Source organism: Oculina patagonica, chromosome 1 (assembly GCF_052425735.1).
Source record: "Oculina patagonica isolate OP01 chromosome 1, crgOcupat, whole genome shotgun sequence".
NCBI lineage: Eukaryota > Metazoa > Cnidaria > Anthozoa > Scleractinia > Oculinidae > Oculina > Oculina patagonica.
Window position 1 is genome coordinate 27,022,355 of NC_135758.1, and position 18,655 is coordinate 27,041,009.

Sequence of the window (18,655 nt, forward strand, 5' to 3'; positions counted from 1 at the left end):
AAACTAAAGCAAGTATATATAATGTTGTCTTCTTTTCTTGAGTAAAAAAAAAGACAAAGAAAACACTATACGAACGGAGTCTGTAGGCTGAGTGCTCGCAGTTGATCCAAAACGGTAGCCTCTTTATTTCGTTTTCTATTATCCATAATTAATCGCATGTTTAATAAGTACGTAAAATAAACAAGACGAAATATATAGACGACTGTGTCTGCGGAAGAGTTGAAGCACTCTTAACGTTTTTTTTTTTCTTTCCGTTGACGGAAGCCGTCCTTATATATTCTCTTTTATGTTTACGCATAATAATTAATCACGTAAAATTACGCGAGTGGCTCATACTTACTAAGCATAATTTTTATTAGCACGAGCACATTAGAAAATGGCAGCTTTTTCTTAAAGGCTTGTCTTGCAAGAGAGAGAAATCGTCGTTCCACTCTTTTTATTTTATAAGAATCTGTTTATAAGAATATCGAGGCTGAAATTTGCGAATTTTTAAGAATATTTTAAGAATAAACCCGAGGCTGAGATTTTGAAAAGAATATAGTTTTTAGTTGAAACAAAATCAGGTATTTTCATTTCCGTCACTTTATCTCTGTGAGGAATGCTTTGTTTAAAGTCAAAACGGCCAGGCTGCAACGAAAAGCAATGGTACATGTGCACAATGTAACACGATACAGATCTGGACACCAAGCGCTTGTAATTGATTACCCAATACTTGCTAAAACGGAAATGTATAACGGTATTTTCTAAGAATGTTCATAAGAATATTTTCAGCCTAAAATCGGCAGAAAAATAAGAATATTCAGCCTGGGTCGGAAAACCTGTATTCTTATAAAAAAAAAATAGTGTAGCTCGTAAACAAGTATGGTGACCTATCTTTTTCTCTCTTCATTTGAGTGTAGCAATCTCCTTTTTTCTACAATAGGAATATAAACCAATTTCTATCGCAGAAAAAGAGATATTCGCCGGAATCGTGAGAAATAAATATTAAATCGTTTCTTGAAGACTATGCAGAACATATTAAATATTGTTCACGGTTTTCCTTTTTCCCAACCTTTTTTGCTCCCTCGAAAAGTGAAGAGAACGGTTCAAATAATAACGTTTCTGGAAGCTAGTCATATTGTTAAGAACTATTGGGTATTTACGAGGTGCTCCTGTTCCGAGAAAATTATAGAAACCCCTCTCTTTTTTTTGATGGAATGACCTTGTTATGCTAATTTTTGGTAAAACTGCAAAACTTTATGAATAAAGGATATTCCAGTGTTTTGCTTTATCTTGATCCCAAGGTTATCCTAAGGTAAGGAAATCTCTGGTGGACGACCTATGTTCCAATGGGAACTCAAGGGTTTAAGTTACCCGTGATCCCGGAGATCTACGAATGGTTTTGCGACAGAGATTGTCGCAAAAGTGCACCATGCCACACGAGGCAACAGGTTGCAGCAACTTGTCGCCACGACATGTTACTGCGACCTGTCGCCTAGTGTGTCCCGTCCTTAATGGCAGAGTTTTGCCTCGAATCCTGAAGAATTGTGCAGGCCATTACTCTCACCGGAACCGTCGGCCAACAACCGCTGACTCTAAGACTTTTTAACATTAACCCAGTGTGGTACAGGGTGAGTGAGCGCGACTAAATTCTCGTTTCCGCTGTGGCAACAGTGACTGACAGTAATTGACATAGATTTAATACCGAATCAACGGTTTAGATATATTATCAATTGATGGAACAGTTTGTCGAAAAAGCAAATTAAAGCTCAGTAAAAGTTTTATTCGCGTTCAGTTTAAACATGATGCTAAAAAAGGACAGTAACGAAACTTTCGAAAATGTGCATAGGTGAAATTTTAAGGCGAGGTCTCTTGTATGACCTGTTACTTATGGACTAGTCTGTAATTACAGTTCCTATTTACAGCATGTTCTCAACTAGTCAAACTAGTCAATTAATGTTCAAGTAGGGGATCATGGTACATAGTTCGTCGATTACGGAGTGCTATAATAGGCAATGTCTTGGCCACGCCATGTCTTCCCCTGTGTGTTCATGATGAAGCGACCAGGGTTATTCATTCTCACCTCTTCGCGGTAATAAAGCATCTTTACAAGTCGAAAGTGTGAATTTATAACTGCTGCCTAACAAAATCGCAGCACAGAAATATGTGATGGTCTGTGCTCACCGATTTCTGTGTAGTGACATGAGGTTTCTCAATATGTCCATGACAGTGCGTCGAATGTGCTTCATCTTCCAGCAGTAAATAACAGGGTTCAGTGATGAATTAAGAAACATTAGAGTTCCCGAATAAAGCGAAAGTCTGTTCATACTGATACTTGGGCCGTATAATTTAAAGGCAATTAAAAAGATCAAGAAAGGTGTATAGGAAATCAAAAACAAAACATATGCGTAAAATGTGCAAGCAGCAGATTTTCTAATGCTTGCAAGACGTGCCATTTCGTTGCAATCCTGTGTTACTTGTTGTACTTGCATGGCATGAATTTGGTTGTGGTGGCGCCGCAAAACTACATAAATTCGGCTGTAAACCACTGCTGTAAGGAGAAGACAAACAACGCCAACACTGGAAAGAATTGCGTGGTGAATATCGACTGAAAACCATAACATTGATAACACTGCACTTAACACCCACACTGTGATCACCACAGCAACAACACGCTTGTGAGTCACAAGTTCCTTGTATCTGAGATGAAAATGAATAGCCAAGAACCTGTCTATACTGATTACCACAACACCAAAGAACGTTAACGAAGCGGTAGAAAAGAAGCCCCCAATTGTTGTCAAAGCCTTGTAAGTGACACAGCCTCGATTTCTTTGCTGTAACCACTTGACCAGAAGTAAGATGTAAAATGGTTGGACGAGTAAACCAACACCGACATGAGAAACAGCAAGACTCACGAGCAATGTTCTTAAAGGCCTCGGCAGCGACGAAGTTTTCCTTATCGCGTGAATAGCGATAATGTTCAGAACGATGGCTGTATAGCTTAAAAATCCGTTGAATGTGCAATTAGCGATATAGGTCGACAAGAGGTCTTCGTAGTCAGAAATTGAAGGAAAGTATTCCAGCAGCATGATTTGATTTGATCATGTTTTTCACTCAGTGGGTTTATATCACAAGGCGACTGTTATAAATATCAGTACCAGTTTGAGTAGTTGTCATTTCTTTTGAGCCCAATCTGCTGAATCACTATCTCCTGTATCTGCTATTTGTGGTCATGAATATTACTGGTTTCTTCTTGAAATAAATGTGCAAGCTTAAGTTGTTGAATGAAACATGATATGTGATGTTTTGAAGTCAAAGACAAAGGTTCGAGAAGGCATAACAGGAACAGATTCAACACTTTAAACGAGTTATTAATGCATGTCACTGTTGTCAGTTTTAGCCACATTAATTATTAACGATAAATTCTCTTTTAATTAAGGCTCGTGGCCCAATGATAATCGTTATGCTTTACCGCTTTGAGTGTCAGATCTGTTTATTTATTTTCTGTCAATTTTAAATTTATTTTTATTATCGGACTGAATAAGGTGTCCACTAACAAAATTCGATTTCCTTCTGTCAACAAGTTAATCAAATTGTAGAAACACCTGCCGCGCTAAATATCGCGTACTCATTGCGGACCTATATTTTTCAGATTTCAGTCGATTTTTGTTTCGTTTCCTCAGAAACGATACGGTATTATTTTGGCTTCGATGTGAACTATTTACACAGTGGGGGCTACTATCCAATCAGAAGAACGGTCGTAACCACAAAGTAAATACGTTTGACCGAAGGCAATTAATTTCGTAAAAACATGTTCTTCAAATATCGGAAAGATATTCCTCAGCATGATAAAAAAATATTGAGATTCGTTGCAAACAGAAATATCTGACGACTGCAATGGTTTTAAGTTTGATTAAAGCGATGTATTGTAAGAAAACTAGAGAAAGCTCTCGTAGCGTTTAATTGTTAAGTAAACATTCTAGCGATTTTCTGAAACGGAAGTAAATTTCCACCAATCAGTGTTTGCAAGCGTAAACAAAAACGGGATGACTTGCATTTGTCGTGTTTGCTGGCACGGTTGGCTGCTAACCAATCACAAGAACGGTCGTAACCACAAAGTAAATACGTATGACCGATGGCAATTAATTTCGTAAAAACAGTCATGTTCTTCAAATATCGGAAATATATTCCTATGCATGACCAAAAATTTTGAGATTCGTTGCAAACAGAAATATTTAACGACTGCAATGGTTTTAAGTTTGATTAAAGCGATGTATTGTAAGAAAACTAGAGAAAGCTCTCGTAGCGTTTAATATTATTCTGAAACGGAAGTAAATTTCCACCAACCAGTGTTTGCAAGCGCAAAGAAAAACGGGATGACTTGGCGTATCTCGTGTTTGCTCGCAGGGTAGAGCTTAAGTGCGCTACAAAGAGAAGTGCATATTTGCAGGTGACTTACAAAGTTAATTTCACTTCATGTAACAGAGGAATGTATAAATGTGGGAGATTGCCCTATTCTATTTGTACAGGAAAATTTCACGGCATCTTCGGCGTCACAAACAGCGCGAATACGCGGAAAATTGCGTGGGTTCTCGCGTGGATGTACCCGGAATTGCGTGATCAGTGTCACGTCGGCGTCGCAAAAACATTCGAGTCTGCACGGAAAGTTGAGAAGTTCTGTTCAAAGTTTAAATTGTGTATGGACAGTATCGTATAGCAAGGTGTGCAACTGCCGTTTCGAGCTAAATTCGTCTCCTTAGTTGATGTAACGCTCAACATTAACTACCGTTGCAACTGCTGGAGCAGATTTCTGAGATAAAATTAATGATACTGATAAACATTATTTTGGATTATTCAAAGCCATCGCGGTCTGATCGAAACTCCACAGTATCGCCAAAAATGCAAATCGTTATTATCAGTGTTACCAATGCAAGGCTGTTACACTGACAACAGAAGCAACTTGCCTGTGTCTTATTCTGTGGAGATAATTTTATATTTGCCGGGAGAGCGTGCAGCGCGGATCGAGCAAAATACAATCCTGGTATGACTATATATAACATATAACATAAAACTTTCTTTAAACTTGAATTTTGCTTAATTAAAAATCCTTGTTAAAAATCTGTGTATGGTAGCTTTTTACATTAATTTGCCCTGGTTGTTTACGTGTCTTTGTAAAGTGACAACAGGCATTTGATTTTGAAGAAATGGCTTCGAAACAGTGTGCTTATCTCTGTTCTTGTCGGCCAGGGTTTTGGTTTGTCTTGAATTTGGCATTTATTTGATTTGAGCATGTGATCAACTCAGAGAAGTATATACCTCAAGCTTTTTGTCAAAAGGTAATAATTTCATCTACGATTAAAGTGTTGTTTTGCATTTTATCAGAGATCAGTAGTCACAAAACACTTTATTTATGGAACTGATTTATTTTAGGATTGTTTGTTTCAAGAAATAAACCAGTTAAATTAATTGCATTACTCTGATCTTGCATTTTACTCTTGTGATTTGATATTTCCCCACATTGATAGGAATATATTTAAATATTTTCTGTAAGTTATTTTTCCATTCATGTAACATTCAAAGTTATGCTATCAGGTGCCATTTTTAAGCAAAAAAGTGTTCTGCAGAAATAAAAAAAATCATTTTAATTTCCACTGGATGAGTAAAAACGATAAAGGCAAGCTCCCTTCACTTAACTTAATTTGGAGAGAAAGACACATGCTATTTCTATAAAGAGAAATATTTATGTTACTTGAACTCTTGAAAGCCAAACTGCAGCAGGACGTAGTTTATGTCTCCTTTACACAAAATGGACAGTAGGTGTTAAATGGGAATTTAAGTTACTACTGAATATGAAGTTCTTTTTTCATTCTTCACTCGTGCATAAATTCGGCAAATTCAACATACACTAGGACCTTCTCCGAATTAAAGTAAACCCCAAACCCACCTCTCCTTAAGTGTTACACTATTCTCACCCTTCCGCAATCTGGAAACGAAACACTATTTCTTGTTGAAATAGCTGCTTGTTGAAATTAATTTTGGCGTCGCGTTGGTCGTTGACTTAATTTAAGGTATCACGGAAGGAAAATTGGCGTATTCATTCGAAGTCAAATTGTGTGCAAACCATCAAAGGTAACCCCTATAAAGTATATATTTTCTGAAAGCTTATTGAATAAAGATTGTAATTGTGGATTTTTTGCATCATACAGACCATAATAAGCAACGTCAGCATTTTGTTTGCAATTATTATTTGAGAACACATTTACATGAGAGCCAAAACTTTTATGTGGAATTTGATCTACATATATTGGTCTAAAAAACGGTGTCTCAGATTTTTCTTTTCTTGCTCCATTAATTTTTTATGAATTTTTTTCAAGTTTAAAAATTCATAAAAAATTAATGGAGCAAGAAAAGAAAAATCTGAGACACCGTTTCTTAGAACAATATATGTAGTTTACATTCCACATAAAAGTTTTTGCTCTCATGTAAATATGTTCTCAAATTAACCTAAAGTTGCGCAACATCATAATTGCAATAATTGATCAATAATTGCTCTATATAATCAAAACAAAATCCAAAATTACAATCTTTATTCAATAAGCTTTCAGAAAATATATACTATACCATTGATGGTTTGCACACAATTTCACTTGGAACGAAAAGGCCAATTTTCCTTCCGTGATACCTTAACAAAAAGATACCCTTTGTATGTTTTTTTGTTATTTCTTTTTTTCATATGATCTAATCTTAAACGCGTTTCTATTGAAGCCCACACGCGTTTATGTGAGCTTATTACTTTGAATGTAATATGCGCGCAATAATTTGCGGCAATGAGTACATGTTGGTGTGTTTAAAGAAAATAACGAAGTGATTGCTAATTTTTAAAAATTTATCCTGATATTGTCAAGTTTGACATTTGTAATCTGTCATAACCCTCGTTAGCTTCATGGAGAGCACTGTGAGTCTTTCCGTTATTTAAAAAAATATTTTTATTCTTGTACGATCAGCCTTAGCTCCTGCTACACCTACAACTTCAGACTTACAAAGCCAAATAAGCCTAGCTAAACACCTAGATTGAAGAGAAAAGAAAAACGGGTTCTTGGACTGTGATAACCTTCCCCCCCCCCCCCCCCCCCCCCACCAAAAACAAAAGAACGCGTAATAACAGGTTAGGACTGTGAGAACTCAGAAGACTATCATGCTGCACTTAAATCAAATCAAAACGCACCGACAGTGCTAAGCATGATGACATCTTTCTCAAAAGAAATTAATTACAACATTCTTACCTTTTGTTTTTTAAGGTTATTGTGTATTTTGACATGATCAGTCACTCTGATAGGTACATTGCGGTACCTATTCACTGTAGCCAACTGACAAGCTCACATTATTTATACTCGCGACAGAAGGTATTCTGCACGGTTTCCTTCAGATTACCTTCAACGATTGCATTTTATCCGGCAAGGGTAAGATCTTTTTAACACCTGTTTTTCTCAAGGAACAAGCAAGCAAAAGCTTTCATGTACGTGTACATTGCGCATTTTTTTATAATTTTGCATAACATCTTAACGTACAATTCAACTTCAGCCTTTTTCGGGTGTCTTTTCGGGCGCTTTAGGAAGTTATTCGGAAGTATTGGGCTTCCTTCGGGTGCCCTTTGAATACTTTTTCGGGAGTCCTTCTGGTATCTTAATTTGCAAATCGATTGAACATGAAGTACATTTGTATTGTATTTGATTGGAAAAGGGAGAGCTAGCCCCAGAGCGCAGGGAAAGAACATGACGAGAAATCTGTGAGCATCTGCAACTGTAAAGAATTGTTTTTTTAATACCTATTAATTGTGTCCCCAAATTAGTATGGGATTTTCCCAGGCTATGTGGCCTTGACACATTAATAAAGTTTATCTATCTATTGTTGTCTCGAATCAGGAAGAATTGTGCAGGTAAAAACTCTCCAGAACGGTCGGCTAACAACCGCTGATTTCAAAACTTTAAAAATTTGCCCAGTGATTGGTTGTCAATTTGTCATCAACAACAATACCAATTAAACTCAGAATCGAAAAAAATTATCACTGTACTTCCCGATCCTTTCCACTTCAGGTAGCTTTCATGGATGTGATACAGCGTGATCAAGTGAGCATGACTAATTTTCCGCTTTTCCGCTTATTTTAATAATCAACTGATCATATTGTCAAACAATTGATTAGTTTCTGATAAAATTAAATTATAGTTCAAAAATCATTTTATTCCTTCCTGAAAACAAAAAAATTAGTAACGAGACTTTCGAATATAATTATGCTGAATTTTAGATGACGAGGTAAAGTGATTTTTTTGACGATTCTAATACTTTTGAACAAATTATAATTTTAAAATCAAATGAATTCTGTAAATAAGACTTAAAGCTTAAAAACAACAGATCAATTATATTAGCCTGAATTTATAATTATTATTTACAGCAAGTGTATAGCTCTACGATAGGTACGATAAACAATGTCTAGGCCACGACACGTGTTCCCCTGTATGTTCATGATAATGCATGCGTCCAGTGTACCTCATCTTTTCCTCTCCCTCTCTAATAAAATCTCCTCACAAGTCTAATTTACAACTGTTACTTATTAAAATCGCAGCACAGCAATTACGCAATATGTGATGACCTTTGATCATTACAATGATTTCTGTGTCAAGACATCTATGTTGTTTGTCAGTATGTTTGTTGCAGGTTAAATCCGTTTCCAGACTAGTTCAATCTGTCACAACCTGAATGAAGATAACAACTTATTGGACTTCCTTTTAATAAATTCAAGTTATGTTATGTCACTGTAGCAGATTAATCCAGGTCGGAAACGGATTTAAACTGAAAACGAATTTTGTCTCCAACATGTCCACTACAGTACGTCAAATGTGCTTCACCTTCCAGCAGTAAATAACAGGGTTCAGTGATGAATAAAGGAGCATTAGAGTTCTCGAATACAGCGAAAATCTGATGATACTCGATACTGATTCTTGAGTCGTAGACTTTACTGAGAAATAGAAAGACACGTAGAGAGGAAATCAAAAACAAAAACTATGTATATACAAAACATAATGTACATACAGCAGATTTTCTTATGCTTGCAAGACGTGCCATTTCGTCGCAATCCTATGTTACTATTTAAATGAAAATGAGTTTGATTTGTATTAAAAAAATGGACCTGTAGGTGAAACTCATTTTCATATAAATGGTTTCGCAAGTAGACTCGTTTTGAAAAAGAGGCAAAGGGTAACTTAAAAATGGCCTATTGATAAGGGCTCCTCACAAGTCTAACTTTACTAACTGTTGCTTATAAAAATCGCAGCACAGCAATATGTGATGGCTTTTGATCAACGACATCTCTGCCAAGACATCATGATGTTTCTCAGTATGTCCATGACAGCGTTTCGAATGTGCTTCATCTTCCAGCAGTAAATAACAGGATTCAAAGATGAATTAAGAAACATTGTAGTTCCTGAATAAAATAAAAACTTGCTCATGCTGATACTTGGGCCATAGACTTTAAAGACGACTAGAAAGATAAAGATAGGCGAGAAGCAAATCAAAAAGACAACATATGTGTAAAATGCACAAGCAGCAGATTTTCTAATGCTTGCAAGACGTGCCATTTCGTTGCTTTCCTGTGTTACTTGTTGTACTTGTAGGGCTTGAATTTGGTTCTGGTGGCGCCGCAGAACTACATAAACTCGACTGTAAGCCACTGCAGTAAGAAGGAGACAAAAAACGCCAACACTGGAAAAAACTGCATGCACAAGATCGGATGAATACCATAACATTGATGAAAGTGCACTTAACACCCATACTGAGATCACCACAGCAACAACACGCTTGCTTGTCACAAGTTCCTGGTATCTGAGATGAAGATGAATGGCCAAGAATCTGTCTATACTGATTGCTACAACACCAAAGAACGAAGCACTGGAAAAGATGCCCCCGATTTTTTTAAAGGCCTGGTAAGGGGCCCCCCCGGGATTTTTTTGTTTTAACCCCTTTACCATAAATAAAATATAAAATGGTTAAACAAAAAAACCAACACCAAAAAAAAAAAAACCAGACTTACTAGTAATGTTTTTAAAGGCTTCGGAAGTGACGACGTTTTCATTATCGCGTGAATAGCTACAATGTTTAAAACGATGGCTGTATAGCTTAGAAAACCGTTGAAGGTGCAATTGGCGATATAGGTCGAATAGAGGTCTTCAGAGTCGGACATTGAAGGAAAGTATTCCAGCAGCATTTCACAAGATGATTTGCTCATGATTTCCACTCAGCAATTGAATATAACACAAGAAGATTGTTAAGATATAGACCGTTATAAAATACGAGATCCAGCATGAGCAGCAGTCGTTTTTTGGCGCCCAAATTGCTCAATCACTCCTTCACCTGCTATTTACAATCATGAATTTTACTGGTTTGTCCACGCAGTAATTTTGTAAGTTTAGAATGGAACATGATATTGATGTTTTGAAGACAACGACAAAGAAAGGTTCGATAAGGAGAACAAATATATAACTATAAACGAATTATAATGCATGTCACTGCTTAGCCACCTTAATAATTAAAGCCATGAGACATATCTGCTTTTAATTAATGCCCGTGACATGATGACAATTGTTGGGCCTTAACGCACTGGGTGTCAGTACTATTCAATTTCTTTCAATTTTGAAGTTATTTTTACCGTCTGATTAAGGTGTCCACTAACAAATGTTAAGGCAAAGTTCGATCTCCTTCTTATATAACACTTTCAATAAGTTAATCAAACTGTATATTGAAACATTGCGTACTCATTGCGTTCCTGTGAATTTTTCGAATATTAGTTTCTACTTGCAGAAAAAAGTAAAGTTATACAGCTAGAGTAAAAGAAAACCCACAATCAACTAGTCGAATATTGGAATTAGTTCTCCCGTCGCGTAGGTCCTTGGCTAAAGAGAAAGAGCCCCTTTGTGTGTTTCTTTTCTTTTCTTTCTCTTTTTTTCATTTCTATTGAAGCCCACACGCGTCTATGTGACTTAACTAATTTGACTGCACCCCCTGAGTGAATTGAAAGTTAAATGAGAAGCAGCATGTACTATCCGCACATTAATTTGTGGCAATCAGTGCTTATGTTAGTGTCTTAAAGAAAATAATATCAGAGATGGTGCACCAAGAAAAATTATTCTGAATCTTTCAAGATTGACATTCGTAATCAATTATGTACTTTTTTGTTTTATTATTACCTTTAAATGTTTATCTACCATAGTAAACTATTATTTTAAGGCTTTCCTCGATTTAATTGTAACTTTGTACATCAGGGCCGGTTGTTTGAAAGACGATTAACGCTAACCCAGGATTAAAAGATGATCAAGATTTTAATTTCTCTTGTTTTAAAGGGTTTCCCAAAGCTAATATTTTGTTAAGTTTGAGATTGGTCCATGTCAAAACTGTGGGACAGAAAATATTAACAGAAAACCTCAACGAAATTATATAAAATTGAAATCAAATTTCATGCTAATCCTGGATTAGCTTAATCGTGCTTTAAACAACCGGGCCCTGATGAGATATTACCCCGTTAGCTTCATGGAAGATACCGACAGTCTTTTCCTTATTTTCAAATATTTTTATTCTTGTACGATCAGCCTTAGATTCTGTTACACCTACAACTTCAGAGTTACAAAGCCTTATGAGCCTAGCTAAACACATGAGCAGTAGAGAAAATAAATGAGTTCTTGGATTGTGAGAACTCAGAAGACCTCCGTACTGAACTTCACCTTGAATCAAAACATACCAACAGGGCTAAGACAAATAAATGATGATGAACTAATCAGCATGAGGCGAAATATAGTTCTAAAACAAAAAATTGTCATAACTAATTTTTCGCGGAGGTCTTACCCACCAAGGTCAGCAAGAGTATCAAAACAGGACCACCTCTAGAGCTATTGATAAAATTAAAGCACCTAAACAAAACGAGAAACTCCGAAGCTGGAGAGCTTAGACAAGATACGTGTGGGCTGACCTTGACTACTGGACAGCCGTGGATAATCACAAAATCCACACGAGACAAACTAAAATTAACAATTAGGTAATGAATGAATTAAGCGTTTCCACACATCACAAAAAAAATGCTAAATATTTCGTGAAATTTACAGGTCCTATCGGTTTTCTTCCGGCCGGAGCTCCTTGGTCCTTAAGAAACTGGAAGCATTTTAATGGTTCGATTTGCCGAACACTGAGATTTTGACACTTCGAGAAGTTTAGTTAACGGTATGTGCGGTATGTGCGGAATTGATTCACATTTAGTTGGTAAACCTCCCTTGGCACAAAAAGTTGTTCGACCGGCGAAAATGTGCATTTTTTTTCATTTAATAATAACTATGGCAATAGCTATCATGTTAAACACGCTTTTAACAGAATATCTGCTTAATGGCTGAAGGGAATCACATACGGTGTGAAATTGCGTTTGTTCTAGTGATTGTCCTAAACAGGAGGAGGGTAACTACAAAGTTTGCACTGAATTGAAATATATTTTGTATACCCTGAGGTCAAATAACAAGGCAGCTGGAGTCATTCATAATTTTTTCATTAGTTAAACCTGTAAGAAAACTATTGAGGGTGAAATTAATTGATTTATTCTCTTTCATTGTGCACGAAAAGCCTTTTCAATTAATTAAAATTGCCTTACTTATATGTGCTGCTGTTTAAGTTTTTCGTGTATTTTGAGCTGAGCACTCTCTGTACACAGTCCCTAATCGCAGTAGCTAAATTTTCGGTGCCATCTGACAAGCTCGGACTAGTGGCAGAAAGGAAACAGTAACTGTAAGTGTGCAGTGCCCTGCACGTTTTCCTTCAGATAACCTTCAACGATTTCGTTTTATCTGGTAAGGGTAACATCTCCTTTGAAACACATTTTTTTTCTCGAGGAACCAGCAAGCATTGTGCTAAGTATAAGTGCATCATCAAATTGTCCTTTCCTTGTGCTTGCTCTTGCGTATAAATTAACTGTTGGGTTTGCCAATAGGCTTGCGTTGCACTAGACATAACTACAATGCAACATCAAAAATTATTTAGATGTATGCAGCGGTGTCTAATCGGAGGAACTACTTAGCGAGGCGGTGCACGTCAAAATTGTATAAAAAGGACGCATTTTTTCTTTTTGTTCTGTAGCGTGAGACATACTTTTCTAAGATTGGGTTAAGTACTGTAGTGAAGATTATTTGTAAACGTTTTTGACCGACGTTCATTTAGGTTGTCGCTTTTATAGAATAATTAGGCATTTTTATTAGCAATTTATTTGCACAGCAAGCAAACTTTGATTTTTATACAGACTGTCTGCTAACTTATTGATAATCAATCGTCCGCTTCTTTGAGATATAGTACTAAAAACTTTATCGGATCTTTAAATGGTGAACGCGTTTGACTCCATATTGGGATCAGTTGAGGACGAGTCAGCCCAGAATTCGTGTTGTATTCCGATCTCTGGGAGCAATTAAAAAGAAGTGCTAGGATGTTGCTGATAGATTAGCCTTTTCTTCAGGAAAAGTAGAACTTATCTTTCCATTAAAAACTTTAGTTAGGCTTTGGTATTTAGTGTTGAGCCTGCTTGAATCGAACTCTTCCTTTACCTACCCTGTCATTTACGAAAATACATTCTACTGACCAAGTGATGTTGTCATGCAATGTAATCTCTTGACTTGTCTTTCTACTTATTTTTCAGAACGTTTGTTAAACTGGTACACCAAGATGAGTCATTTCGTCTTCTCAAATGTGGTCGTATTCGCCTTCGTCATCTTCTCTGTGAGCACAGATGAAGAGAGCAGAGTTTGCACAGATACCAGATGTACCTGTTCTCGTCATAAAGGCAACATCACAGCTGTTTGCAGAATGAGTCACTTGGAAAATATTTCACAGTCTTTTATCACTCCTTTGGATGTAAACGTATTGTAAGCCACAAAACTTAGTCAAGTACTCAACACTCCTTCTAGCAAAGTCATAGTGAAGTGTTTACTGTTTTACTTATAAAATAACAACTAAGTGTTAAAAGTAACGTTAAACTGTCTTAAGCTTTCAATTACGTTTAAGATGCACAAGAGGATATAGTACTAGTGAGTTCCGATTGTAAATGTCTTTGTTTTCCTCTTTTTAGGGATCTCTCAAACAATGAAATAAGGGTGGTGAAACAGAACACATTTGAAAATTTCTCAGGACTACTTAACTTGTAAGTAAATTTGTTACAGTCAGTTTTAAGTCAAATTGTACGCTATTTAATGGGGCTTTAATCATGCCCAATAAAGAATTAAAATAGTGGAATTAACAACACACACATAAGTACTTCTGCAACCCTTCCCTGTTTCTCCCCCACCCAACTCTCCCCAAGAAGTTTTATTTTGAGCCTGGTGTTGAGCGTCACATTAATCTTTTAATATTATTCTTAAGTTTGTCGACAAATCGAATTTATATAGCTTGCCAGAGAAGTCAGAAAACTTATCACATGCATTTTAAACAGTAAAATACTTTATAACTGAACAATTTATGGCACGAAACCTGCGTTCAAGAAAACACAATAAGGATTAAGGAATGGCCAGTCCTAAATTTATATCAGTTACCCTATTCATGAGAATCATGAAAGAAGCTTTATATTCCCTTCCGATTCAAAGTTAAAAACCAAATTAATAGCTTTTTATCTCAATCAGAGAAATGTCTCAAAATCTGTTGGAAGAGCTACTGCCAAACGGTTTTGCAGGCCTCAAGAAACTGCTGAATCTGTAAGTTGCTTATTTCTTGAATAGTTGAAGAGTACAATTTTTTTGTTTACAAAAAATGATAATTTAATATTTAATCGCGCAATTTTTTAGTATTACAGAAATTAACCATTTAAAAGAAGGGCGAGGCTCGAATCTCCAAATAGCTAAATTATTCAGTATTAGTACAACTCAAATTCTATGCTGTCCTCTATAAGTTCTTCTACGTATTTATTTCAAAGGTCACTGACGTATAACAACATTCAGGTGATTTACAAAGACGCTTTTAGCGGACTGTATTCTCTGCAAAAACTGTAAGTAAATCAATATATGGCCAAGTTGTTCAAATCAGGATCAAGGATTATCTATGATTTGCACAAACATCGTGATCTTCAGTTGTATAGCTTATTGACAATCATTCTATCACATTTTCTTTTATTCCCAACATTTTAAACTTCGAACAATATTGAACTGTAATATCAAGTTATTAATCGAGGAGATCAGTCATAAAAAAACAGAAAAAAGCCTTTAATAAGCACTGATTATACATGATCAGCTTCCTAAGAAAGGGCCCCAGAAAGAGAGAGCGTTGATTTATTTTTTCTCCATATTACAGGAACCTGACAGGCAACAAACTCCAAACATGGAATGCTCGTGATTCTTCAATGCACCTTAAATCTTTGATGATCATTGATGTGCAAGGGAACATGGGATGGAGACCAGAAGAAAAATACCTTTTAGAATTACCAAGGCTAAAGGAAATTAGGAATGTGTCCTGGGCTGCTGAATGCATGGACTGTTGGCTCATTAGAAACGCAAGTGAGAACGACATCAAGAAATTCAACAATTCATATTTTGAGTTTCAGACAACTCCTTTCACGTGCTATAAAAAACATTACAAAAACATTAGCGATTACCTTAGGTTGCTTGCACGGAACCACTTCCTCGTCAGAAAATGCCGGAGTTTATTTCAATGCATTGAGCGAAAAGAGGTGTATGTCACATGGTCCTTTCCTTGTTGGCCGACCAACCAACGCGTCCTCTCAATGCAGCTGGTGTTTGGGATTATAGGAGGCTGCCTGAATATGGTAGTGCTTTTTAACATTCTGTTGACTAAGGTCTTACGAAAAAACGTTTCCATGGTACTTGTAAGTAATTTAGCCCTGGGGGATACACTGATTTGTATGTATTCAGCTATAATGGCGGCAATTATAGTGAGTAATGAATACGAAGACTTGTATAACCACTCAGACAGTATATCTGATATTCAGTGTCCCAGAGTTGGATCCCTCTGGGTGCTTGGACAATGCACAACTTCCATTACCTCTGTCGCACTCACTATTGAACGATACCTTTGTATAGTTTTCAGCATGAAGCCTGACATTCGCATGACACCCAGGTTAGCTTCCCTGGCGATTGCTTTTAATTGGGTCATTGCAGTATCGATGATGTCAATCGCACATTACTTGGACATTTACCCGAAGAACTTCCTTTGTATTCCGGTGACGTATGACACGTTACGTCTTCCTAGAGAGACTCGTTACACAATTGCAATGGGCTCTGCCGGAATAACTCTTTACCTGGTGACAATTCCATTATATGTTCACATTTACAGGGTTGTCAAACAATCCAGTCAGCAAATGGGAGTGCAGCGAGAGTCTACTCTAGCCAAGCGAATTGCCGTCCTAGTCGGGACTAACTTGGTGTTCTTTTTCATGCCTATAATATTGCTGGCGGCATGGAATTTGCTCGTAACATCTGGTCACAATTTATCGATTTTTTCCAGAAGAGCAATAGACGAGTGGATTCCTCTGTATTGCTTGAGCATTAATTCCTGTTTAAATCCTCTGGTACACGCGTTTAGAAATGATAAGTTCAAGAACGCTCTGAAAAGGAACCTTCCATCAAGATGTAAGAGAAATCACATCACGCCGGCTGTACCAGTTGTACCTTTAGCAGGAATACGCAACGCAAGTATCGCCAAACCTGCTGTAAAAACTGCATCATCAAGAGGCGTAAGCAAAATAAGTAACGTGACACCCTCTGTACAAGCTGCATTGCCAGGAGGTATAAGTGGGTAACAGTTCCTCGTCCCACAACAAACGTTTAATAAGCTCTATCACGTTATCACAAATTGTGTTTTTTTTTGCTGCGGTTTAAAGAATTAGCAGCATGTCGTTGATTTAACGGTTTACCGACGTTAACAGTTGCTATGGTTGATGACATATTGACAGTAAAAGGCGGGATGTTAATAAGTTTAACCATTCTAGGCTGCTATTCATGCAATTTTTTTGCGGCTTCTTTCACTTATCCCTGTTTATTTAGTAGTAAGATGTAGGAGATGAAGCTTGCAACCTCTCTCCCCCGTGGTTCACGTTCGTATCAATAAAAGGGGTCTGTTGCTTGCCCAACGCTTGGCTTCCGAGTACAGCTACTCAGTGCAGCAGTCAGTTCAAGCGTAGTAGTAAGTTCCACTATTAAACAATGACGCGTTGTGTGGCCTTTTTATTGTCTATTATTGTTACGATTGAAAAAAAGATAACGGTGTTGTTTTACGGAACAAGGTGTCTGCGTACCTGCAGACACTACTCTCAATGATTTAACCCACCGACGTACATGCAAATTCATACGCCTACCGTGGTACAAAGGGGAGAGAGGGGTGAATTTTGCCCTGAGTAGGTTGTCCTAAGCTTACTTTACAAGATGATGTAATTTTTGTTCGTTGAGACGTCATATGACGTAGTGGAAGCCGCCATCTTGGATTTTCTTAGAAAGTCGTCAAATAACGAAAATTGGAAAAATTTAAGCCAGAATGGTAATGGAATGCAAAGTTAAACAAACTGTACAATTGAAAGAAACTGGAAAAACGTCCAAGGGTTAATTAGTAAAAAAGACAAGTAGTCAAGAACCATAATATAAAGTCTATTCAGTATGTTTATTATTCAGAGTCTATGTTAATTAGCACTTTAATTTACTTACATCATTGTGAACCCTTAGCAAAAAAATTGCAATTAAAATCAATGACACCCTTAAAGTTTACATTTCTCATCAATCTTCTTTGACCAACTTTTATAATCTCCGGTATTCTTGAGCTAATTTTTGTCTCAACAAACACGAAAGCGAGAAATGCTTCTTGGCAAGCCAGTGAAAATGTAGTAATTTGTTCTCGATGTAACAAGATATAGCAAAAAAGAAACATTAGAAATGAACTGATCGTTTGATTTGCTTTGATCGATCATGGAATAAAGCGTTTCTCATATCAACATTTTGCGTTAAGTGCGAATTGAATGTCTGCAGCGCCTATAGCCATATTCCTCAGTACGTCTATGATAGTGATTCAGACCGGGCTTTTTTGGATCCTTTAGACCCGGGTGGGGGAGGGGGACGGAATTCCCGAATATTTAAGCAATCACAATGAAACTTACAGGATATATAGTATGTGCAAAAATCAAACTTTTGATATACGTCACGTGGGATGATGACGTCACATCACGTGACAATTACACCATAATGTCAAAACAGCCGCCATCTTGGATCCGCCAACTTGGATTTCGAAATTTTTCCAAAACATCAGAAAATCGTCCAAAATTACTTCAAAGTACTCAAAATCAATAAAACTGTGCTTAAAATCCGTAAAAAGGTGAAAAAATTGCATTAAAGTTATTTTTCATTAATAGAAACACGAAAATCACAAATTTGGGAAAACATGCCTGTCAAAATGCCGTAGCCATGGTGACGTAGCAACCTATCCTACCAAATTATTCCCAGATAAATTTTAGATAAAGTCTCAAAGTTTAGCAGCGTTTGGTTAAATATTTAAAAAGTTATTAGCGTTCAAAGTCAGCGCGGGCACTCCCCCCCCCCCCCCCCTCGGTTTGGATAGGGTTAATAAATATGGCTCATCCTCCAGCAGTAAATAACATGGTTCAAAGACAAATTGA

At 36.8% G+C, this 18,655-nt stretch overlaps 3 protein-coding genes across 3 annotated transcripts in view; 1 reads left to right on the forward strand and 2 right to left on the reverse strand.

Annotated features, from left to right (window-relative positions):
• The window catches only part of LOC144643339 (melanocortin receptor 5-like), a 213,471-nt gene that overhangs the window by 2,815 nt on the left and 192,001 nt on the right, over positions 1–18,655 (reverse strand). The gene's annotated exons all lie outside the window — the stretch shown is intronic.
• On the reverse strand, positions 2,160–3,068 carry LOC144652964 (beta-4C adrenergic receptor-like). The gene has a single exon (XM_078513206.1). It carries the CDS (start codon positions 3,066–3,068, stop codon positions 2,160–2,162), a length of 909 nt encoding a protein of 302 aa, XP_078369332.1.
• LOC144653830 (uncharacterized) lies at positions 13,717–17,570 on the forward strand. Its single transcript, XM_078514253.1, has 5 exons — positions 13,717–13,916; positions 14,120–14,191; positions 14,667–14,738; positions 14,957–15,028; positions 15,331–17,570. Exons 1-5 carry the CDS (start codon positions 13,717–13,719, stop codon positions 16,793–16,795), a joined length of 1,881 nt encoding a protein of 626 aa, XP_078370379.1. The 3' UTR covers positions 16,796–17,570.

Coding starts and splice junctions, on each gene's coding strand:
- LOC144652964 (XM_078513206.1), bottom strand. CDS start 3,068: ATGCTGCTGGAATACTTTCCTTCAATTTCTGACTACGAAGACCTCTTG.
- LOC144653830 (XM_078514253.1), top strand. CDS start 13,717: ATGAGTCATTTCGTCTTCTCAAATGTGGTCGTATTCGCCTTCGTCATC. Junction 14,192..14,666: donor TTCTCAGGACTACTTAACTT/GTAAGTAAATTT, acceptor TATCTCAATCAG/AGAAATGTCTCAAAATCTGT. Junction 15,029..15,330: donor CTGTATTCTCTGCAAAAACT/GTAAGTAAATCA, acceptor TCCATATTACAG/GAACCTGACAGGCAACAAAC.